Genomic DNA, 24869 nt, shown 5'->3' on the forward strand with positions numbered 1-24869 from the left:
AGTCCACAGCAATGGAAAGCATGGAAATATCATGAGAGTTTTAAAATAGCTATTTTCAGGTCTGGAAAAGTCATGGAATTTAATAAAATCTTAAGAGATTTCTAGTTATTCTCTGCAAAACACTTTCATCGTTGTGATCGCTATGTCTACAACATGATTTTTAAATATTCATATCTACTATTCACGAATGACTGGAAATGTCAATTCAACAGGGAACCCTGACTATTTACCATAAAGATAGTTATAGCCAAAACAGATCAACAGAAGAATATATATTCTCCCTGATCATTTCGTGCTGTAAGCCCAAGCTGTTGCCACGGCAACCGTTAACAATCAACCGAAACCTCTTCAGCGCAGCCGACGGAACTTCAAGTGCTAAATTTCTGTACATTTAATTTACATCGTCACACTGTAAGCATGATTTCTCAAGACTCCTTGTTAAAGTATGATTATCCACTGTTAGTGAGCAAGAATACAGAGAGGAAATCACCAAAGGTGAGCACAGTGCTCTTGTGTTTACTAGTAAATAAAAAGTATGCTTGGCTAGCCGAACAAATAACAACAGCAATATGACATTCATGCTATACTTCATTTACATGTTTACATTATATTTTAAAATACATTTTTCTAATAATTATATAATTAGAAATTACTATTATAATTACTATTCTTGAGCGACCTCATGGAATATGTACACATAAAAAAATAAAATGTCACGCCGCCGGAGAATTTAACAACAACAAAAACTAAAACGGTGATTAAAAATGATAAAAAAACAAATGGTCACCAATAACAGCACCTAATAAAAGAAATAAACACGTTCCCTCATACATGTATTAATTTTAAAGAAAAATGTTCCATGTTATTTGTCAGCTACCGCTCGCATGCAGCCACTGTGATGATTACATCTTAGATGGCTGTTAAAAAGTTCAAAATAGAAAAAAAAAAAAAAAAGTAAACAATTTTATGTGCTCTCATTCTTTACTCAGAGTCGCCCTTTGAAAGTGATTCCTCAACAGATGGCAGTCAAAGGCCCAGTCCCACCTCCACCCAAACCCAAGAGTCCCTCAGAAGATGCCAACAAGCAGCAAACTGAAGAGATCCTAAATGCTATCCTACCACCAAAGTATACACACCTCATCCTTAACCATCTGACTACCAGCACACTGTAGTTTAGTTGCATATTTGTTTACTCATAGTATATAAAATCTTGCAGATGATTTTGTTGCAGGGAATGGATTGAGGACAACCAGTTATGGGTGCAACCAGTGTCCAGTGCGCCATGCACACGAATGGAAGTTATTAACTTGCAAAAAGAGCTGGATCAAAAACTGCAGCAGAAGCAGGCGAGAGAGACGGGCATTTGTCCAGTCCGTAGGGAGCTATACTCTCAGTGCTTTGGTAAGAAAATTTGGTTCTTGTCAAATATGTCAACAACTTAACACTTAAGCACGTTACCCCTCATTTCTCATTACCTTAAAGTGTTTGGACATTTTTCCTATTACTACTCCAATTGTTTTCAATTATGATTCTCATTACCGCAACACTGTACTGCAAATTTTTTTTAAATTTTTTTTTTAAACTGTATTACTGTAAAGATGGAAGCCAGTACCAAGGGCAGGGTTGGGGAGTAACAGGATTAAGTATTTAAAATACAAAATATTATTAAATGTATTCCATTACAGTTACAATTTAAATAGTTGGTAATCAGAATACAGTTACATTCAAAAAGTATTTTGATTACCAAAGAGGTTACTTTGCATTGTATTATTTGTTTCATGTAGTATTTAGTCTATTCAGTTGAAAAAAACAAAACAAAAAAAAAAACAAAACAAAAAAACAATTGTATAAATGATGCAATCAGAAGATGTTGTGTACACTCTGTGGGGATTTGAAGCAAGTTTGGAGCAGCAGAAATAGTTAACCTTGTGTGAATTGTCATGGGAACATTTAGCTTAATGCTCAGCTAAAATTCTATTTCTAGTCCTTTTACATGCACCTGTTACCAGGCACGATTATATATATATATATATATATATATATATATCAAGAAAATCCACTTCACATTATATACAGGTGCATCTCAATAAATTAGAATGTCGTGGAAAAGTTCATTTATTTCAGTAATTCAACTCAAATTGTGAAACTTGTGTATTAAATAAATTCAATGCACACAGACTGAAGTAGTTTAAGTCTTTGGTTATTTTAATTGTGATGATTTTGGCTCACATTTAACAAAAACCCACCAATTCACTATGTCAAAAAATTAGAATACATCATAAGACCAATAAAAAAAACATTTTTAGTGAATTGTTGGCCTTCTGGAAAGTATGTTCATTTACTGTATATGTACTCAATACTTGGTAGGGGCTCCTTTTGCTTTAATTACTGCCTCAATTCGGCGTGGCATGGAGGTGATCAGTTTGTGGCACTGCTGAGGTGGTATGGAAGCCCAGGTTTCTTTGACAGTGGCCTTCAGCTCATCTGCATTTTTTGGTCTCTTGTTTCTCATTTTCCTCTTGACAATACCCCATAGATTCTCTATGGAGTTCAGGTCTGGTGAGTTTGCTGGCCAGTCAAGCACACCAACACCATGGTCATTTAACCAACTTTTGGTGCTTTTGGCAGTGTGGGCAGGTGCCAAATCCTGCTGGAAAATGAAATCAGCATCTTTAAAAAGCTGGTCAGTAGAAGGAAGCATGAAGTGCTCCCAAATTTCTTGGTAAACGGGTGCAGTGACTTTGGTTTTCAAAAAACACAATGGACCAACACCAGCAGATGACATTGCACCCCAAATCATCACAGACTGTGGAAACTTAACACTGGACTTCAAGCAACTTGGGCTATGAGCTTCTCCACCCTTCCTCCAGACTCTAGGACCTTGGTTTCCAAATGAAATACAAAACTTGCTCTCATCTGAAAAGAGGACTTTGGACCACTGGGCAACAGTCCAGTTCTTCCTCTCCTTAGCCCAGGTAAGACACCTCTGACGTTGTCTGTGGTTCAGGAGTGGCTTAACAAGAGGAATACAACAACTGTAGTCAAATTCCTTGACACGTCTGTGTGTGGTGGCTCTTAATGCCTTGACCCCAGCCTCAGTCCATACCTTGTGAAGTTCACCCAAATTCTCGATTTTGCTTGACAATCCTCATAAGGCTGCGGTTCTCTCGGTTGGTTGTGCATCTTTTTCTTCCACATTTTTTCCTTCCACTCAACTTTCTGTTAACATGCTTGGATACAGCACTCTGTGAACAGCCAGCTTCTTTGGCAATGGATGTTTGTGGCTTACCCTCCTTGTGAAGGGTGTCAATGATTGTCTTCTGGACATCTGTCAGATCAGCAGTCTTCCCCATAATTGTGTAGCCTAGTGAACCAAACTGAGAGACCATTTTGAAAGCTCAGGAAACCTTTGCAGGTGTTTTGAGTTGATTAGCTGATTGGCATGTCACCATATTCTAATTATTTGAGATAGTGAATTGGTGGGTTTTTGTTAAATGTGAGCCAAAATCATCACAATTAAAAGAACCAAAGACTTAAACTACTTCAGTCTGTGTGCACTGAATTTATTTAATACACGAGTTTCACAATTTGAGTTGAATTACTGAAATAAATGAACTTTTCCACGACATTCTAATTTATTGAGATGCACCTGTATACAGTTGTGCTCAAAAGTTTGCATACCCTGGCAGAAATTGTGAAATTTTGGCATTAATTTTGAAAATATGACTGATCATGCAAAAAAACTGCCTTTTATTTAAGGATAGTGATCATATGAAGCCATTTATTATCACATAGTTGTTTGGCTCCTTTTTAATCATAATGATAACAGAAATAACCCAAATGGCCCTGATCAAAAGTTTACATACCCTTGAATGTTTGGCCTTGTTACAGACACACAAGGTGACACACACAGGTTTAAATGGCAATTAAAGGTTAATTTCCCACACCTGTGGCTTTTTATATTGCAATTATTGTCTGTGTATAAATAGTCAATGAGTTTGTTAGCTCTCACATGGATGCACTGAGCAGGCTAGATACTGAGCCATGGGGAGCAGAAAAGAACTGTCAAAAGACCTGCGTAACAAGGTAATAGAACTTTATAAAGATGTCAGTACTGTTCAGTCACTTAAGAAATGGAAAATTCAGGGATCTCTTGATACCAAGCCACGGTCAGGTAGACCAAGAAAGATTTCAGCCACAACTGCCAGAAGAATTGTTCGGGATACAAATAAAAACCCACAGGTAACCTCAGGAGAAATACAGGCTGCTCTGGAAAAAGACGGTGTGGTTGTTTCAAGGAGCACAATATGACAATACTTGAACAAAAATGAGCTGCATGGTCGAGTTGCCAGAAAGAAGTCAATGCCACAAAATAACCCTGTTACAATATGCCCGACAACACCTTGACACGCCTCACAGCTTCTGGCACACTATAATTTGGAGTGACGAGACCAAAATAAAGCTTTATGGTCACAACCATAAGCGCTATGTTGGAGAGGGGTCAACAAGTATTGTGCTCCTTGAAACAACCACACCGTCTTTTTCCAGAGCAGCCTGTATTTCTCCTGAGGTTACTTGTGGGTTTTTCTTTGTATCCCGAACAATTCTGCTGGCAGTTGTGGCTGAAATCTTTCTTGGTCTACCTGATCTTGGCTTGGTATCAGGAGATCCCCAACAGTACTGACTGGCATTTTCAAGGCTTTATATATCTTTTTATATCCTTTTCCATCTTTATAAATTTCCATTACCTTGTTACGCAGGTCTTTTGATAGTTCTTTTCTGCTCCCCATGGCTCAGTATCTAGCCTGCTCAGTGCATCCACGTGAGAGCTAACAAACTCATTGACTATTTATACACAGACATTAATTGCAATTTAAAAAGCCACAGGTGTGGGAAATTAACCTTTAATTGCCATTTAAACCTGTGTGTGTCACCTTGTGTGTCTGTAACAAGGCCAAACATTCAAGGGTATGTAAACTTTTGATCAGGGCCATTTGGATGATTTCTGTTATCATTATGATTTAAAAAGGAGCCAAACAACTATGTGATGATAAATGGCTTCATATGATCACTATCCTTAAATAAAAGACAGTTTTGTTGCATGATCAGTCATATTTTCAAAATCAATGTCAAAATTTCTGCCAGGGTATGCACACTTTTGAGCACAACTGTCTATATATTTACTCTCTAGTAAGACATTTAATATTAGGGCAATGATGTACTACAAAAATATTATTCTTGCTGAGAATTTTTGTATTGTACTGTAAAAATATCTGAAAAGCCTTAAAAATAAATAAATTGGTTTATCTTGTTTTAGAAACAACACTGCATAATATATTTAGGCTTTTTTCAGAGAATGTATTTTTAACATGTGTCTCACTTTTTTTGACTTGTTAACTTATTTATAGTCAAAACAAGCAAGTAATCTGCCAGTGTTGAAGAAGTAATCCAAAGTGTTTAGATTACATTACTGACCATGAGTAATCTAACAGAATATGTTAAAAATTACATTTTTCAGCAGATATTCTGTAATCTGTGGTAGAATACATTTTAAAAGTAACCTTCCCAATCCTGACCAAATCCAATTTAAATATATATTTTTTTCTCATTGCGGTAATGACAATATTATAATGATAATCTTTTTTTCGCATTGCAGTAATGAGAATTGGGGGATAAAATGTGCATAAAAACATGTATGTAAATAATGTCACAATATAAAAAATCTAAATGGCCCTAAGATTGGCTTCATTTTAAATTTGCAAAATATATCTTCATATTTGTGTCTTTTGATTTTGGAGTAAAATAAGACCAGAACATTTTCTTGACAGGCTTTCCACACATGTGCTAGTTAGATTATCATATTATATAAATGGCTCTTGAGATTTATGTGACCTTCCCTTTCCCTCATAGATGAGTTAATCAGACAGGTTACCATTAACTGTGCTGAGAGGGGCCTTCTGCTGCTGCAAGTAAGGGATGAGATTTGCATGACCATCACTGCCTATCAAACACTGTACGAGAGTAGCGTGGCTTTCGGCATGAGAAAAGCATTGCAGGGGGAGCAAGGAAAGTCTGACTTGGAGAACAGGGTACACAGTTGTTTAATTGTAATTGAAAACAAATGTGTCCCCCCTTTAAAGTGATAGTTCACCCCAAAAATGAAAATGTAGTCATCATTTAATCACCCTCTTGTTGTTCCAAAACCAGATTACTTTCTTTCGTGGAACACATATGGAGATGTTAGGTAGAAGGTTAGACTCAGTCACCATTTACGTTTATCTTTTTTCTATACGATAAAAAGGTGGCTGAGGTCATGCGGGTTTGGAAAACAAAAGGGTGAGTAAATGACCAAATTTCCATTTTGGTTGAGCTATCCCTTTAACAATTATGTGTTTACTTTTTACTTTCATTATCTGTAAAGCAAGGCCTGACAAGTCACACAGCATTAGCATTTTCTGTTCTGAGAAGTTACAACTTTACACCTGATTGGTAGATTTTGGAGTTGGAGAATGAGAAGCAGAATTTGGAGAGGCAGGTGAATGAGCAGAAGGCTAAATGCGAGGCCATCGAGAAACGGGAAGCAGAGCGGAAGGAAATTGAGGATAAGAAGCATGCTGAAGAAGTCCAGTTCCTCAAACGAACCAATCAGCAGCTCAAGGTACAACAAATCACATAGATGACATCATTGTGGCATTATGATGAATTATTTTAAAAAATGTAATGCTCTTCTTTATTTTTTATAGGTGCAGCTGGAGGGCATAATTACCCTGAAGAATAAAGCCTGAATATTATTCAGAAAATTATTTAAAAAAACCAAAAAATAAAATACAAATTTCAGCTATTTGTGTATTTATTTATTGTATTCCCCCCCCACCCCCCAAACACCAGTATGAGAACAGTCACAGATACACAGGTACATGACCCTTTTGTCAATATTTCCAAATAAGGACATTCTCTTTAAGGAATATTCTGGGTTCAATACAAGTTAAGCTCAAGCGACAGCTTTTGTGGCATAATGTTCATTACCACAAAAAATTTATTCAACTTCTCCCTCCTTTTTTACAAAGAAGGTTAGTAATGATTTTATCACATTAAAATCATGTAAACACCCATATTGTTTGTGACAGTGAGCATTTTATTGTTTACAGATTGGCTCCATTCACTTCCATTGTAAGTGCCTCACTGGAACCTAGATTTTTGCTTTTATTAAAGAAAAGGAGGGACAAGTCAAAATTAATTGTGCCACAAATGCTGTCAATTGAGCTGAACTTGTACTGAACCGGGAATATTCCTTTAAGTTAAAAGCTTTGCAAATGCAGTGCTGAAATTAATTACTTGTCTGACTGTTGTCATAATGTTCACGATGTTGGCTGGTGTCACAGTATCTATAAAGTGCATTGGAATGGCAGATCACAGACATTCACCTTTATTCAAATCACTGCGATTGACATCCAAATGTTCCAACTTAGCCACCAACATGACTACGGAAATGGAGATTAATGTGACAGGGAGTTGGACCAGGTCTTATCGCTTGGCTTGTTTGGCTCTCTTGCCGTCTGAGGGCATTTTTCTGTTCTTATTCTTGTTCTTGACGTTGTGCGTCTCATAATAGCGAACGCCCACTTTCTTCACTTTCTGGGCACGCTCCAGTCTTCTTTTCTGTTTAGGGGATGAAGTTACAAAGAAATAGAGACATATTTGGTCTGAGAAACTCACATACTATATTGGAGATGTTTGCATAGATGAATAAGAATGACTGACAGTAGCAGTGAAGCCTGGGAAATGGTGCATACCTCTTTAGATTTGAGCTTGGTAGGCTGTGCAGGCTCCTCATCTTCCAAAGCTTTCCTCTTTCTGCCTAACTGTGTTGCTGGTAAAAAACAAAGAGTGACATTACTTACTATTTTAAAGCACCAGCTGACCTTTTATCATCGAACCATCACGAAACAGCAAAAAAGGGCTCTGGAAAATCATTTCTTGCATACATTTCTAACTCGAAGTTTAACAGATTTTGCAAATCTATAAAAATACTAAACAGTTTGTGTAGAGGCAGAGGGTCAGTTCATACTTCTAAAGACTGCATGCTTATACTTGCTTTATAATTTATGGATATCTTTGATGATTACGGATTATTTGTATATTTGTGTGAATATTTAGAATATATCATTATGTATACACATCCTGTATTTCTTGTATACAGTATATAATTAGAGAATGTATATTTAAATATACAGTATATTGTTTTCAGCTTCCTTTAAGAACATTTGTGTACCTGAATAGTTGTGCTTTGATGCACTTTGAATTGGCCAAATCTCTTAATATACATAATAATTAGCACCAACCTGGATTCTTGGGTATACAGTCCATTATTGGTTATTACTTACCTTTCTGTTGCATATTCTTTGCACCATTCTGTTTTGCTTTGGTTTCAGTGAATACTTTGTCAGAAAGGCCTTTGGGGATGCTATAAAGGAGACGTCAAGACTCATTACAATGTCAAGATCAAATAGTGGAAAAATGTAGCATAAATCAGCTAAATAGGTCAGTGCCTCAGCTAATCTGTAGGCCCTGGGTGGAAAGATGGCTTGTTAACCTCTCAGAACCTCCTCATAAAACAATGCATATGAGAGTAAACAAACCGTATGGCAGAGAAGCGCTTTGATTTGGCTTGATTAAGAAACTGCTTTAATTTGGCGATCTTCTCATCCAGCTCTTTATTCACTTCACGTGTGCTCTTGCTCTCTGCCGTGGTAGGGGGAGTGGTCACTTCATCTTGTTGTTCTCCATTGTGCTCTTCCATTTTCTCTTTGTCATCTTCCTCCTCACTTTCCTTATCTTTCTCACCTTCTGAACCAGAGGGATCCAGTATGTCAGGCATCTCAACAGGTACAAGGTCCTCCTCGCTGAACTCTGGGGCGACGTTTATTTTGCCGAAGTTCTGCTTGACATTGACCAAAATTTTCTGCATCTCCTCCTGTTTTTGTTTCAGCAGCTGTTGTACTTCCTGTTCGCTGGATGATGCCCCCTCCACGTTCTGAGCATCAAGTCTGTTTTCAAACTCTGACTTTTCTGTTTCCATCTCAGGTGCTTCCAGCTGCGGTTGTGCTTTGCTCTGAGAAAAAATTAACTGTCAACTTAAGAGTAAATTTTTTTTCAAATGGGTCAGTAAGGCCAAAATGGATCCCAAACATTCAAAGATGAAAAAGGCATGTTTTTTATATAATAATATTGGCCACATTCATTTCTTAAAAGAAAATGTATATGCATCAAGTAAGGAAATATGAATTAAAGGAAGTTAGAATATTTAGACTAAGGTAGCACATATAAACAATGGCTTCTGAGGTGGTTTATAATAAACAAAGCACCAAATATATCAATGCATGCAAAAACAATTATGAACTGAAAAAAGCCTTTCATGGAACCCATTTTTTTTAATATTCAAATGTAGTTTCCAAAGTCTGAGCATTTGATTTGGTTATAGGAATCTAAACTTTATGGGAACTTCTGTAATATATTTTGAGGTAGTAGGAGCAATTTCCATTTACCTCTTCATCCATCTCGCCTCCAGGGGGCTTTACGAAAAAGGGGATGCGTCCCCTCTGCCAATCATTCAAAACCATTTTAGAGACAGTAGGCAGGTCTGGCTCTCCACCCTGTATTACAGGTACAAATTACCAGTCATTACAGACATTTACAGTATTCAGACAAAGATTAAAAATTTTGAACAATACACAATGTACCCAATGAAAATAATTTAACCAGTAACAACCAACTTTCAATGCAAGACCCTTCAAGTGACAGTTCATGGTCAGTTCACCCAGCATTTACTCACCCTCATGTTGTTTCAAACCAATATGACCTTTCTTCCATGGAACACAAAAGAAGACCTTAGTCATCATTCACTTTCACTGTATGGAAAAAAAAAAAAGATGCAATGAAAAGTGAATGGTGACTGGGGCTATCAATCCTGCAATTCTGCCGAACATCACCTTTTGTGTTCCAATGAAGAAAAAGTAATACAGGTTTGGAACAACATGAGGGTTTCATTTTTGGATGAACAACATGAGGAACAACATGAGGGTTTCATTTTTGGATGAACTATCCCTTTTATCTGATTTTGAGACACTAAATCTTAGCAGTTTTGGCATGAGATTTAGCAAAAGTATAAGAAATTGGCTATTCTAACAAGAAATGAGATGCTAACACTAATTTTTTCCACTGGCTCAGAGTAAGCAACCTGTCACAACTCAACTTAATCTGACACTCTAGAGGAAAGAATAAACAAATATGCCAAGCGAACTCCAAGATGACTGTACATCTTATCAGATGTGTTCCATAATCAGGCCAGACCTTAAGCAGTTTTCCGGTGCGAAAGGCCAGCTTTTCCAAGAAGTCCTCGGCAGAGCTCCAGGACGGAATGCGGTATGTCTTCTGTATGTACTCTGATTTTGCCCTCTCCAACACTGCTCTGATGTGATCCTCTGGGTTTCGGATCTTCTCCACTTGAACCTACGAGAAAATGCAACAGGTGCAAAGTGACTGGACAAAGCCGCTGGGATTAACAAATGTGAATGGTACACTTTGAGATTTAAAGCAATCTTACCACTCCCTTCAGCACAATGTCAGTCTCACTGTCCTCGGAGGGGTAGACGACGCCAGGGCAGTCAATCAGGAAAATGCGTCTCATTAGTGTGATATACTGCCAGACCTTGGAAAGAAATAAAACGGTTGGTTATGGCACAAAAGTTCAAGCCATCTCACAGAGAGCGCCAAAAGCTTAACCAATTCCTCCATTTAACAAACAGCAAGACCAAAAACATTTCAAAGTAATAAATGCCATTTTCCATGGAACAGGCACAAACGCCATGTTCTTTGGGGAGAGAACTTTTATGCTGAAACAACTATATCTAATATAAAATAAACACAAATGAAAAGTAGCTTGTTTAAAACATATCAAATGTCTTTTAAACACCACTTTTTTTAAACAGGTCTTATCCTTATCTACTGTGTTAGAATTATGACATAGTTTGACAAAATGTCTTTAATTATACAATTACCAGAAATAAAATATTTAGCTGCAGTTATCAACTTTTTCCTTGGCTTTGCACTTTTATTCACTCTCTAAGAACCATTACTCAGTTCCATGTTTGTACAATGAGAGGAAAACTTTGACAAGAGGATGATGTAAAACAAAGCCATTTCACACAAAAACCCAAATTCACACATGTTGTGGCCAAAACTGAACTGCTGGAATCTTAAGACGTCTAAACTGTTAACACATGTTAGGAGCTGGCATGAACATCTTGCTTGCATGTAATCTTCCACTCGCTAGTGGATTCTGAAATAAACAAAGTCGGAGTAGTTTAAGGTCACGTATAAGAGTCGTTAAAGCATCTGATGTTCATAATCAGTAGACAATGAGTGCAAATGGATATTACGTGTATAGAACATTTAAACCGAGCACGAAATATAAAGATTGACTGCACTTTAAGGGAGTCAATATTACTTCCTGCAAGATTCTTGGGTCTTACCTTAGTCTCACCAGCAAGTGGTGCCACATTGCAGACTTTTTTGGAGCGTAGGGTGTTGATAACAGAGCTCTTTCCAACGTTGGGGTAACCAATGAAGCCAACACTGATCTGCTTTTTGTCTGAGTGGAGCTAATAAAAAAATCAACATGGACATTTTAATACCAGGCAAATGACAAATGTAACATTTTGAAAAGCAACATTGAAAGAAAAGTCATGGCTCAACAGTGTAAGAGTGTTTCCAGACAGCTGATGTAACTGTCATTTGCTCTATCGGGCCAGTGCTGCGTTGTCAATACATTTTACATTAATGTATATGTATTTCTATGTTTTGCAAACCTAACATTTGTTATTGGATATTGATCCCACACTTGGCCCCATGCCATCCACCATTTTCATCTGACAAGCGTTTGCTGTTTTCTGAGTCATTTGTTATTTGTTTTAAGCAGAATTTTATCCAAAAATATGGGTCACTTTTATAGTGACATGAGGTACCCAGAGAGGATTTGTTTCCTTTTTTCAATCTTTAAATAAATCTTGTGAAGAGCATGCTGTAGATGAGACCGTGTCAGCCCTCATTCCCAAATGAACATGTATAACATCAGCAATGACACCTGCATTTGCTCCAAGGTCAATTAAAGCTAATAAAGTAATGTTAAAAATTCTCTCATCATTTACTCACTGTCATGCCATCCCAGATGTGTATGACTTTCTTTCTTCAACTGAACACAAATTAAGATTTTTAGAACAATATCTCAGCTCTGTAGGTCCATACAATGCAAGTGAATGGTGACCAGACCTTTAAAACTCCAAAAATCCCATAAACTCCAATGGTTAAATCCATATTTTCAGAAATTATATGATAGGTAAGAAACAGACCAATATTTAAGTCCTTTTTTACTATAAATCTCCACTTTCACAGTCTTTCACATTTTCTCACCTAAACCTATCATATCTCTTCTAATGATATGGATTTAACCACTGGAATCTTATGGATTACTTTTATGTGGCCTTTTTGGATTTTTAAAGGTCTGGTCACCATTCACTTGCATTGTAAGGACCAACAGAGCTGGGATATTCCTCTAAAAATCTTTGTGTTCAGCAGAAGAAAGAATGTCATACACATCTGGGATGGCATGAGTCTGAGTAAACAATGAGAAACTTTTATTTTTTGGGTGAACTATCCCTTTAATTAATTTACTGTATGTATTGATTCAGGTCGTAGTAGAGGCAATAGTAAATAAAGAGTTTACAGCTCCATAGTGAGTGTGTTATGAACACTTCTGTTCACTAGATTAAAAAAATTAATGCTTTTCTCTTTTCAGGTGTGTGATAACTGTTTGCCTCGATTCTGATTCAGTCTCTACAGTTTTTAACCAGATTACGGTGTTTTTTTAATTTCTTAAAAGTTTCTGAGAATATGTGGCCAAAAACCACAGAGTTCAAAGCAATCTCTTATAGATTACTATGGCATGTTCTGCAAAGCTTCTCAAGAGCGAACAATGGTAACAAAGTGGAGCAGAGTTTAAAGAAGTGTCAACAGTTGTTGCAAATTCTGCTGGTTTAAATTTCACTATGGTAACATTATCTAGCTGGATCAAAATTGCATAGTATGCCATTGTTTTCCAGCAAATGTGTGTTAATGAATTTGTAACTGTCATAGAAATACATAACAGCTTTTTTTGTAAATAAATAAATAAAGAAAAAATATAATTAAACATCCTGAAATATTTTGAGCCCTGAAAGTTTCTCTCTCTCTCTCTCTCTCAAAAAACTTGGATCAACTCTGACCCCGACAATTTGAGAACATCCCCCAAATTTATTATTTACAATAAAAGGGTAACCGAGAACTAAGAAATGGAAAGTTGATCCACGTCTTATAAAAGCTTCTTAAATGTCATTACACCTGCAGATTTATATTGCAGGCATGGTAACTAGGATCTTTTAGTGCTGCTTTTTTCTAACTCTAAAAGAGAGTCTTGTCATATAACTCTCAACAAAATTTATGTTTTTAAGCCCTCTGTCCTTTTTAGTATTTCCAAATTTTTGTTTACGGCTGAGGTCCTAAAAATACCATCAAGGCAGATGTAAAAACAGGAATAGAGCCCAACAGCATGGGAGGAGCTGGTAATAAGAGGTGGGTTCACCTGGTACCTGGCCAGACTACTACTTTTAAAACACCTGCTGCCATTACAGACCAGATAACAAGCATGACCTTGTCATAAAACTGCAGCCTATATAAAGAAATGCCACGGAATGCAACTGCTGTGTATCTAAACACTTCACCCTTTGTTTCCAAGGCATGATGTGTAGCAGACATAAAATACATAGTAAACGTTTACACTCTCACCTTGCCAAACTGCCGCAGGAGCTGGATAAGGGAGCCTTTGCCAAAGGAGTTGGTAAGGCTAGCGTGAAAGGCCAGAGTGGGGTATTCCTGCGACAGCACTGCAACCCAGCGTTTCTGCAATGCACAAGCACAGAAGAAACACAGAAGAAAATGTAGTGCTAGAGTCTAATGAAGTCCATGCCTAACAATGGCTAGACACTAGAGGGAATCTATTTAATAGTTTGTGTTATTTATGTGTAATATTTAATAAAATGTGATAACATTTAAAAGATGTAACTTAAAAAATAAATAAAAATGAAATTTTGCTTTAATATCCTACCGTGACCCAAGTGGGAATCAGGTCACACTTATTAAGCACAAAGATGAGATGTTTCCAAGATTTCTCTTTCTTCAGGTAGGTCTCAATGCTCTGAGAACGGGTGCCCATAGGGTCCCTAGCATCCAGCACCTGGATAATAACATCTGAGGAGTCGATTACCTGTATAAAAATGAGGATGTGCCATAAAGTTACAACAATATGGTTACCATTAAAACTTTCCATTAAGAATTCTGGTGGTAAATGGTCACTGTCACCTTATACAACTCGCCCCAAATTCTCTTTGACTGCCCCTTCTTGAAGATTTCCTCCCGAGCCTCGTCCCTGCAATAAAAGGTAAATGTGATGGTTCTTGTTCATTTGCCTATTTACATCATCACAGATCTGTGTTTTCTGAGAAAACAGGACAGCCGAATAATAAAGGCAATGTTCACACAGTCAGTATTTGGTACAACGGTATTAAAAAAGTGAACCACAAGATTCTCCTGTCCACCCTCTCTGACCTGGGCATCACAGGAACTGCACTTGGATGGGTTGAATCATATCTCATTGGCAGATCTTTCAAGGTCTCCTGGAGAGGAGAGGTGTCCAAATCACACCAGCTGACCACTGGTGTTCCTCAAGGATCAGTGCTTGGACCCCTCCTCTTCTTGATATACACAACATCACTCGGACCGATCGAGGCACATTGCTTTTCCTACCACTGCTACGCAGATGACATGCAGCTCTACCTGTCATTCAAGCCTGATGACCCTACTGTCACAGCTCGTATCTCTGCCTGCCTCTCTGACATTTTGGCCTGGATGAAGAAATGCAACCTTCAGCTCAACCTTGCCAAGACAGAACTCCTCGTGATCCCAGCCAACCCATATGTTGACCACAACCTCACTATTCATCTTGGTTTAACTACATTAACACCAACCAGAACAGCTTGAAACCTGGGAGTGGTGGTAGATGACCAGCTTAATTTTACCACCCTCATTTCATCAACCACCCGGTCTTGCAGATTCGCGCTCTACAACATCTGGAAAATTAGACCTTTTCTGTCTGAATGTGCTGCACAGCTCCTGGTCCAAGCTCTGGTCATTTCAAGACTGGACTGTAATGCTTTGTTGGCTGGCCTCCCATCTAACACAATTAAGCCACTGCAGATGGTCCACAATGCAGCAGCACATCTGGTCTTCAATCAGCCAAAAAGGGCTCATGTCATCCCACCCTTGATTTCACTTCGCTGGCTACCTGTAGCTGCTTGCATCAAATTCAAGCCTTTGACTCTGGCCTTCAGGACAGCCAATGGAACCGCACCCTCTTACTTCAATTCACTTCTTCAGGTCTATGAACGAGCGACGCCTGGTGGTCCCATCACAAAGAAGCTCAAAGTCTATTTCACGATCTTTCACTTTCACTGTTCCACTGTGGTGGAATGAGCTTCCAATCTCCACACGATCTGCTGATACCATCTCAACATTCAAGAACCAGCTGAAAGCACATCTGTTCTGCGAGCACTTAACCAATCCACCCTAATTGCACTATGATTGACCTTACTTGCACTTACTGTACTCACACAAGAAAAAAAAAGAAAAAATTCTGTCTCTTTCTTCTGCGCTAGCACCTATACTACTCCAGCCACCTTGAGAGCTTAGCAGTACAACACTGTAGATATTGTTAAACTTTGTATGACAAATTGCTAGCTATGTTCCTCATTTGTAAGTCACTTTGGATAAAAGCGTCTGCTAAATGACTAAATGTAAAAAACAGATGGGACTCTCAAATTGTCGATTCCGTTCATACAGCACATTACCAAACTTGCTCTTAAATTTGGTTTTGAGTCCTGAAAATTTAAGGGAGTCTCTTAAAAATGATAGAATGCAGTTGTTAAATTCTTTCATTAGTAAACTGTGTGAACAGAACTGTATTTAGCACTCTAATAAGGAACGATGACTGTATTCTTTTGCTAAATAAAAGTAGCCATAGAAACTCGAATACTCTTTTCACCTCACTCCACTGTCCACAGTCACCAGGTCACGGTCTTTCTCAGCACTGTAGCTCTGAGCTGAGACATCTGCCTGCTCAGCAAAGTCCTTTAGCTCCCCCACAGACAAGTTGGGTCTCTTTCTTTGTGCCTTTGGCCCGAAAGTGGTCTCGAAAGTCTCTGTGTCCAGAATGTGCACCTTGGAATTCTAAAAAGAAAAAAGAAAAGGAACAGGTGATGTATAAAAGAAAAATCCTAAATCTAGAATCATAACTTGCATCCTTACCCTAACCTATGTGTTTAATAACCATGGCACTTTCAGTTATTATCAAAAGACTGAATTAACTTTAGACTGAAGATACAGCCCAAGAAAATATCTATTTCGAACGAGTGTCATGAAAGCTTGTTTATATCCTCTTTACCACAATCGTCCTTCTTCATAATTACAAATGCTATTTTACATGGTAACAACGAGTTCCCACTTCCCAATACATTTTCAATGGGGAAAAAGGTAGCAAGATTACAAGCAAAGCTTGCTGTCTATCGTATACTATGTAAAGCTCTCCATGGTCCATCCCTGAGAGAAAAGAAGCCCACGTGATTCATGGGAGAATAGTATACTCATCCACACAATTTAAGACTGGCTGGTGGCTACAGCGAAGGGGTGGATAAGAATAAAGACTTTTCGCTGCATTAAACGATCTGGATATCGATTCTTAAATCCCAAGATCAATCTTTTACTCTATGCGCAACCCTCTACTACAATGAGATGAAATTACTCGCATTTGCAACCAAATTTCCCGCGATGCGACTAAAATGTATATATTTGGCAACTGGCTGGTAAATGTTCAGATTTCACTTACCAGTGACTGTGAAATATAGTGGTGGAGTATTCAAGAGCGAGATCCTTTCACTGTGTGCTGAGAGTAAAAGTTGTTCCGAGTAATGTGTGTCCAAAGACGAGATCCATGCAACCCATTTGTCATTTAATAATGTAGATCATTTATTTCATATGTAAGCAAAAGGGACATTACAACTGAAATATACCCATATGAACTGATATCAAATTGGAATCGAAAGCTTGTGAATCGGAACAGAATCGGATCTGGACATCTGTATCAATACCCATCCCTAGTACAGTATGTCATAAATTAGTTGTGCATAGTTACACAATAGAAAATTAAATATATGCCACTATAAAGCATGCAGTACAAAGTGAACCAACAATGCAGAATGCAGCAAACATAACCTGCACTGAGAAATAAATGGTTGCTAATTTTATTGTGTGAATGAAGAAAATTGCCTTTTATCAAGGCAGAATCGAACAAAATCCCAGTTCAGGTCTACAACTGTGCCAGGCCAAATTGCAATCTGTAATGACTTTAAAAACAAAACAAAAGGGAAGCCACATCAATGTTGCAATAGAGGGTGGAATAAAACAAGCAATTTACAGATCTTGTCAAAACTAGTAATATTTCTTGTTAGTAAATCCTACATCTGGTAAGATTGCATTTCCAAAAATTGCAGTGGATGATGAAAAACAACCTGATCAACCAAATCACAACATGTTCAAAATATTATTGAGAAAGAAGTATGCAAAGAACAGCGTACACACATGGACATAGCTTCAGACAATGGGTCACTGGCATTACAACTCACACTGGATCAGTTGATCAAGCCCCACAAATCAAATAGGGAGGATGAAAATTAGTGATTGAAACAGCAATGCCTATTTTCATAGATCCCTGCATGTAAGGTAGAATACCAAATGCGAGTATGTGACAGTCCTGAGAGGTAAAACAAAAGCAGAGTGGGACTTTGATTTCACAAAGTCCTAAAAGGTTTTGCCCACACATGGAACAGTTTAGATGAAGAAAAATCGTGCGAGACAACAACATTCGCAGAAGGAACACAAAGATCTGAGCAAAGCATTATGTTTTATTTTGAGCACATTTTCTCTGTTCTTTACTACTGGCAGGCGGCAGGGCCTTTGATGCCAAAGAGCAAGTTCAATCCCAGGTAAAAGTACACCGCTATGAAGAGCCACCTGCTGATTTCACATTGAGAAACCCAACAATGCTCACAACAATGCTATAAAGATTCTCCTTTAGTATGAAAGGCAACTGTAATTCATCAACTGTGAAATTTTTATTTATTTAGTGTGCATTGAGCATAATGATCAATAGATTAAATGCGTATTCAAAAGGCTTTCAAGCAATTTGCAATTCTCTTTCACCAAGTGCAAAAAGACAGAAAATTAACAAATATGAATCCATTTGTTTGCATACTCACATGTGCTTTGATTCGGTCATGCATCAAGGACATGGGTAGCTTGCTCTGTCTCATCACTACTCTGTAAGGATCTTTCTTTACTGCGTTTATCTCTTCCTGGAATTTTTGCAAAGATGATTGCTTGATGATGCGGGTATTGGCTGTACAGACAGCATGAGGAAAAAGTTTGGAGTGATTAGCATATTCAGATATATTTTCACAACTACACCATGATATCTGTGAAACCAAGGGCAGCAGCTGTGATAGGCTATATTTATCTGTATCAATATGGATTTTGGACAGTATGATTTCAAAATAAGTGGTTTGTCATCCTATTGTAAACAACTGGAAAAAATGACAAAGGCTAATTGCCTTTAATATTTGATCACACACATTAAGATGTGCTGCTCTTACCAAACCACTTGATGTTGGGCTCAACTCTGGCAACAGTCCCAGGAGCAACTGTGTTCTGGTACTGCAGGGGCTTGATCACCTTACCTCGATTGTTGCTGTGGACACACAAAAAGAAATAAAACAGGAGTGAATGCTTTATTACAACTTAAATAATTTTGTTCTAGCTAAAATCATAGTCCCCCATGACTAGTGCTTGTTACTACTATTGACAGAGGCCATTTAGAAAATGCTTTTTATTTGTAAGATCAGACTGTTACCATCTCTGCTTCTGTCTGTACATATTCAAGCGTTTGATGGTGGCGCGGTCCCTCATGTTGTTACCTCCAGCTCCCTTAACTCGGTCTGCAGAACAGAGAATGTTAAGGATGATGATTTACACACATGCAGACATACAGTACATTCATTTTAGCTGTGTATTACATATTTGATCATTTGGCCTATGTATCATTATGATATACAAATTAACTTGTTGAGTTAAGGTATAGTTCACCCGAAAATGAAAATTCTCTAATCATTTACTCACCCTCATGCCATCCCAGATGTGTGAGTTTCTTTCTTCTGCAGAACACAAAGATTTTTAGAAGAATATCTCGGCTCTATTGGTGCTTACAATGCAAAGCTCCAAAAACCACATAAAGGCAGCATAAAGGTAATACACACAACTCCAGTGGCTTCAGGTATTCAAAATGTAAAAGTGGAGATTTACAGTAAAAAAAAATAAAAATCTCCACTTTCACTTTCAAAATGTGAAAGTGGAGATTTATAGTAAAACAGGACCTACATATTGATCTGTTTCTTACAGATTACTTTTATGTGGCCTTTATGTGATTTTTGGAGCTTCAGTGGTCTGGTCACTATTCACTTGCATTGTAAGGACCAAAAGAGCTGAGATATTCTTCTAAAAATCTTTGTTTGTGTTCAGCAGAAGAAAGTCATACACATCTGGGATGGCATGAGGATGAGTAAAGGATGAGATAATTTTCAATTTTGGGTGAACTATCCCTTTAATGCCATATTGACATAAATTGCTAAACAAATTAAGAGAGAAACGGCCTTGAGTTTAATAAATAGTGTATAATGAGCACCCTGAGCATTTTTGAAAGCATTACTAATGACAACAGTTTGATGGAAATGTAGTTATATATTGTAATACATTTATTACCCATGCAAAGGCAAAATAATAACATGGATTAACAGTGACTGTAAAGGCACAGCACCACGTATGGCGCACCGTGACTCGTTGGTCTTCACACCAGAAGAACTGCCAGCAGCGCCTATTTAAGCGCCTGATAGATCACTGACAGCTTTGACAGAAGTCGTAATTAAACAAAATCAACTAGCTACCAGAATACATGCATTATTCACCTATACTACAACATGCAAGGGAGAAAACATTACAGTAGAAAGACTTATATACTTGATTAGATTTGGCAAATGTTTTAGCTGTTCACACAGAGACTAGTGCTTTATTTCATCTTACCGGGATTGCTGCTGGAGTTTGAGGGATTTATGGAGCTTTTCCCCTTGAATTGTGGCTTAACCATTGTGACCGATTGACCGGGAACCCGCTTTGTACTGTAAAATAAAGAAATAAAGCATGGGGTTCAGTCCACTACAGATTTCCACGTGTTACAATAAACTACCAAACTCGGAAGTACGTCATCAATGAAGCGACAACTATTTACGGGACTTCTTTTTTCCGACAAACATTTTGCTAACTGATACTCAGTGCAGTGAATTACACCAATCAGCCACAACATTAAAACCATCTGCCTAATATTGTGTAGGTCCCCCTCGTGCCGCCAAAACAGCGCCAACCCGCATCTCATAATAGCATTCTGAGATGCTATTCTTCTCACCACAGTTGTACAGAGACACCATTCGGAGTAAATTCTAGAGACTGTTGTGTGTGAAAATCCCAGGAGATCAGGAGTTACAGAAATACTCAAACCAGCCCATCTGGCATCAACAAGCATCCATGCGATTATCTAATCAGCCAATCGCGTGGCTGCAGTGCATTAAATCATGCAGATTTGGGTCAGGAGTTTCAGTTAATGTTCACATCAACCACCAGAATGGGGAAAAAAATGTGATCTCAGTGATTTAGACCATGGCATGATTGTTGGTGTCAGATGGGTGACTTTACGTAGCATAATGCCCTTCAAAAAGTAACATGTCACTACCATGTTGTTGCTGTTTTTTTGTTTGCTTGTTTGTTTATTTGTTTTTTGCCGTACTGTGGTCCTTGCATGGTTTCTGGACATATACCATAGTCTTACCATGGCATTCCTATAATCAAGGTGCTATGAATATTACCACCTGATTTCGTCTCTGTACCATGGCATCACAAAAGTATCTTAGTGTTGTTTATGGAGAAAAAGAAAATTCAAACAAGAAATGTTATAAATACTGTATTTATTTCATTTTAAGTATGATGTCTTATACATATTACTTTATTCATGAGGGTCAATGTACTCTGTTTATTCAAGTTCTGAAGACAAAGTCTTGGAATGAGAATGCTTGTGTTACAAATGCAGGACTTTTTATACAACTTCACTGTATACCCAGAAGAGGGCATGCCTGCATACTTATTACTCAAGTAGCATTGTTCTGTCCAGTGTCTGCAGAGATAGAGTTGAACTTCAGCCTGTGCCTCTTCACTACATTGAAGCAAGACTCTTGGACCAAATTAAGACAGACAGCCATTTTAACTCTAAAAGTTAATTTTTTTTATTTTTTTAGCATATGTTCTTCTTAATTACTCTACAAGATTCAATTGAAGTTCAATTAAACAAATTGGAAAAGGAACAACAAACTGCGCTTATGCACTTAAAATGGAATTAAAGTAAACATTCAAACTGTTTTCAAATTGAACTAACAATACATTTGTTTTGTGTTGCCAGTCAGCATATCGTGTACACTTAAAACCTGCACAGAGCTAGTGTGGAATGCGTAGATAATAGCTTCTGGGGCAGCCCTCACAGTCAATGAGAACCAGGCATACCTTGTATAATAGTAGTGTTCTATAGGTATTTCAGGAATCTCAGACAATACTGGTGAATTTCTTTAATAGTTTGATTCTAAGTCTAAACTCAAAACATTTTGAGATATTGTACTCATTCATCATTCTTTTCTTTTTTTCTCTCTTTTAAAAATCTTCAGCAGTATAATTTTTCTAAAATTCCTTACTGATAGACTATATCAAGCAACTTTTCTTTTGAAATATATATTTTACATTAAAAGTAAATATGTGAAATTACTTTAGTTTTGAGAAAGAAAGAAATGTGAACTTGTGCACAGCTTTACACTAATTTTGAGGAGACAGTTTTTTGTCATTTTTTCCCCCAGTTGTTCGCTTTCACTCTATTGAAATTGAATGTGACAGCTTCAAAATGTACTGAAAATAGAGGTCAACCAAGAAAGAAGAAGAAGAAAAAAAAAAAAAGACTCATAAATTATTTTCAGATTTAAATTCTCTTTTTAAGACCCATGTTTTGGCATCCAGCTTGTACTAAACAAGAGATTGACATCATAAAAGAGAATGAGAGGCAAAACATTCCAAAATTATGATTTTCTGAGACTTCTTCCTCAAAGGCCCCTTTCTGAAAAGCTGTACAATTTGAATGGAATTGCGGTTGTGTGTAATTCTATATTTTGTTTGTAACTCCAGGCTTTTTGCTTATTTCTTAGATTGCTTGGTAAAAGCCTCAAAAACCCACCACATTTTTTATGTTTTGGAATAGTTTTGAAATGTTGGATCCAAACAATATATTGTTGTCCTTAAAGAATTGTTCTTGCATGTTAAAGGAATATTCTGGGGTCAACACAAGTTAAGCTCAATCGATGGCATTTGTGGAATAATGTTGATTACCACAAAAAAAAAATCTCGTCCCTCCTTTAAAATACGCAAAAATCTAAGTTACAGTGAGGCACTTACAATGGAAGTGAATGGGGCCAATTTTTGGAGAGTTTAAAGGCAGAAATGTGAAGCTTATAATTTTATAAAAACACTTACATGAATTCTTCTGCTAAAACTCATGTATTATTTGAGCTGTAAAGTTGTTTATATCATAATTTTTTAAGCTTTTTAAAAATTATTATTATTATTATTATTATTATTATTATTATTATTATTATTTTAATTGAAATTGACAAGAGGTGACCTCAAAAGACCTTCTACTGACACATAAAAGCAAGTGAGGGCACCAAACTTTCATGCAAACACTGAGAACAGTGGCCCAGGTTGACTCAAACCTGCTCAATAAATAGTAGATAGTGAGCAATCTTTTTCTAAAAGAAAGGATTCATCATGTGTAAGATTTATTAAGCAATTCAACAAACAGGCAGGCTTTGACGTCTGACGCCAGAGTGAGAGGTATTTCTAAGATGGTTTGCTGATAGGTCCAATTCATTTTAGTCAGGGAAAGAGAAATTGCATGTTTGATTTTTCCGTCAAGATTAGGTAAAGTTGCAAGGTCATGATATCCCTTTAGGTATTCATTTAATCTGTTCTCACTGCTGCCAGTAAACTGCCCGGCAGCCACATGGGAGAGAGTAATGATGGATTCAGACCACAGCCTTTGCTGGATTCGGCAGTAGACTGAGCAGGCTATTTGTGTCATGCAAGTGTACACTTGACTGCAATGAAGGCATGCTTATTTCAATAAAAAAAATTCTTTAAACTTGCTAAGATTAGAAGATTAGAGATATGTTGCACCCCTTATGCACTACCAGTCTAAAGTTTGGAGACACCTACTCCTTTATTATCACTATTTTACGCATTTAAGAACAATATTAAAAATCAAAACTATGAAATAACAAATGGTATGGGAATTATGTTTTTTTTACGTTTGTACATTTTTGGGAGTATCTTTTTATGATGGCCACTTGTTGGATGCGTTTCCTCGAGTCAATCTCATCCATTTCTTTAAATATGATGAAACATATTCACATTTTTAATAACATAAAGCATGTGTTATAAACAAAGTCACAATGTATGCACACTAAATTTGCACATATGCAAACACAAGTGCAGAAAAGTGCTAAATATTTCAGCAAAACAGGGTTTGCTGTGATGGTCAGTGGTAATCCAAAAAGGAACTGATGAGGAAGACTTTTTTCAGTAAGAGTGTATACTGTCTACACCTCGGTGTCATACAAATAATCTTTAATGCTCAGAAGAACCTTTAGCTGAAGAGTTATCTTTCAGCAGTCAGGCATGGCCTACCACGGCCTCATCACTCCCTTTGTACTGAGCAAATTATAGCTGAGTCACTGGTAAATGATACAAGATTAAAGCAAAAAATTGAAATTGAAAGCAGGCAGTTAGTCCCTTTAAAAGGCCAAATGCTATCAATTATTCTCATCAGCAAAGGGAAGTACAGATAAAACTTTGTTTAAAGGAGGATTTAGGCTAAACAGGTCATTTCACCATCAAGTTAAATAGCCTATTGGCAACACTTGACTACTGCCAAAATGCTAACAGACTAAAGACAAAACAGTTGCTCTTTTATGCCAAAGCAAAAAGAAAACAGCATAAGTGTAGACAAAATAACATAGTTTGCCTTAACACAGTTAAATATCCCTATGCTGGTCATCTAGAACTAGGTAATTATAAGGACAAACTATTTACTTTTTTTTTTATATTCAGAACCTATTATGGGAATAGAAATCTTGCACACAGATGAAAAAATTGATGGTTTGACATTTCACCTGAGGGTTAGAAAATTATGACAGAAGTTTTGGGTAACCTTCCTTTAACATAGCTACTGCAAAGCAATGTCACCTTTTTATTTATTTTATTTTTTGATATTTTAATATTACTAAAATGCTTTATTATTTTTTTTATTACACAGAAAGTATACCAAAAATATCAGAACAAATGTAGGTTTAGTGACAAAGTTACATTTTTCATTATTCAACAAAAAAGTTAAAACTGAAAGAATGTGTGCTGCTTTCATTGTATTTTAAATAACACTCTTATAGTTATTCATTAGAAATAGTGACATGGAGTGACAT

At 37.1% G+C, this 24869-nt stretch overlaps 2 protein-coding genes across 2 annotated transcripts; one reads left to right on the plus strand and one right to left on the minus strand.

The window, feature by feature from the left end:
- The first annotated feature begins 367 nt into the window (after nucleotides 1-367).
- On the plus strand, nucleotides 368-6838 carry LOC127454613 (axonemal dynein light intermediate polypeptide 1-like). The gene is made up of 6 exons (XM_051721934.1): nucleotides 368-495; nucleotides 990-1126; nucleotides 1232-1401; nucleotides 5911-6089; nucleotides 6494-6658; nucleotides 6744-6838. The coding sequence occupies exons 1-6, from the start codon at nucleotides 418-420 to the stop codon at nucleotides 6783-6785; spliced, it is 771 nt and encodes a 256-aa protein (XP_051577894.1). The 5' UTR covers nucleotides 368-417; the 3' UTR covers nucleotides 6786-6838.
- A 36-nt stretch (nucleotides 6839-6874) lies between these two features.
- On the minus strand, nucleotides 6875-20518 carry gnl2 (guanine nucleotide binding protein-like 2 (nucleolar)). Its single transcript, XM_051721914.1, has 16 exons — nucleotides 20332-20518; nucleotides 19109-19193; nucleotides 18852-18946; nucleotides 18459-18598; nucleotides 16190-16374; nucleotides 14452-14518; nucleotides 14198-14356; nucleotides 13879-13992; nucleotides 11532-11660; nucleotides 10604-10708; nucleotides 10351-10509; nucleotides 9546-9653; nucleotides 8640-9112; nucleotides 8385-8464; nucleotides 7794-7870; nucleotides 6875-7659 (listed from the first exon to the last, which is right to left on the minus strand). The coding sequence occupies exons 1-16, from the start codon at nucleotides 20393-20395 to the stop codon at nucleotides 7525-7527; spliced, it is 2175 nt and encodes a 724-aa protein (XP_051577874.1). The 5' UTR covers nucleotides 20396-20518; the 3' UTR covers nucleotides 6875-7524.
- Between the last annotated feature and the right edge of the window lie 4351 nt (nucleotides 20519-24869).

Source organism: Myxocyprinus asiaticus, chromosome 16 (assembly GCF_019703515.2).
Source record: "Myxocyprinus asiaticus isolate MX2 ecotype Aquarium Trade chromosome 16, UBuf_Myxa_2, whole genome shotgun sequence".
In the NCBI taxonomy this organism is placed as follows: Eukaryota; Metazoa; Chordata; class Actinopteri; order Cypriniformes; family Catostomidae; genus Myxocyprinus; species Myxocyprinus asiaticus.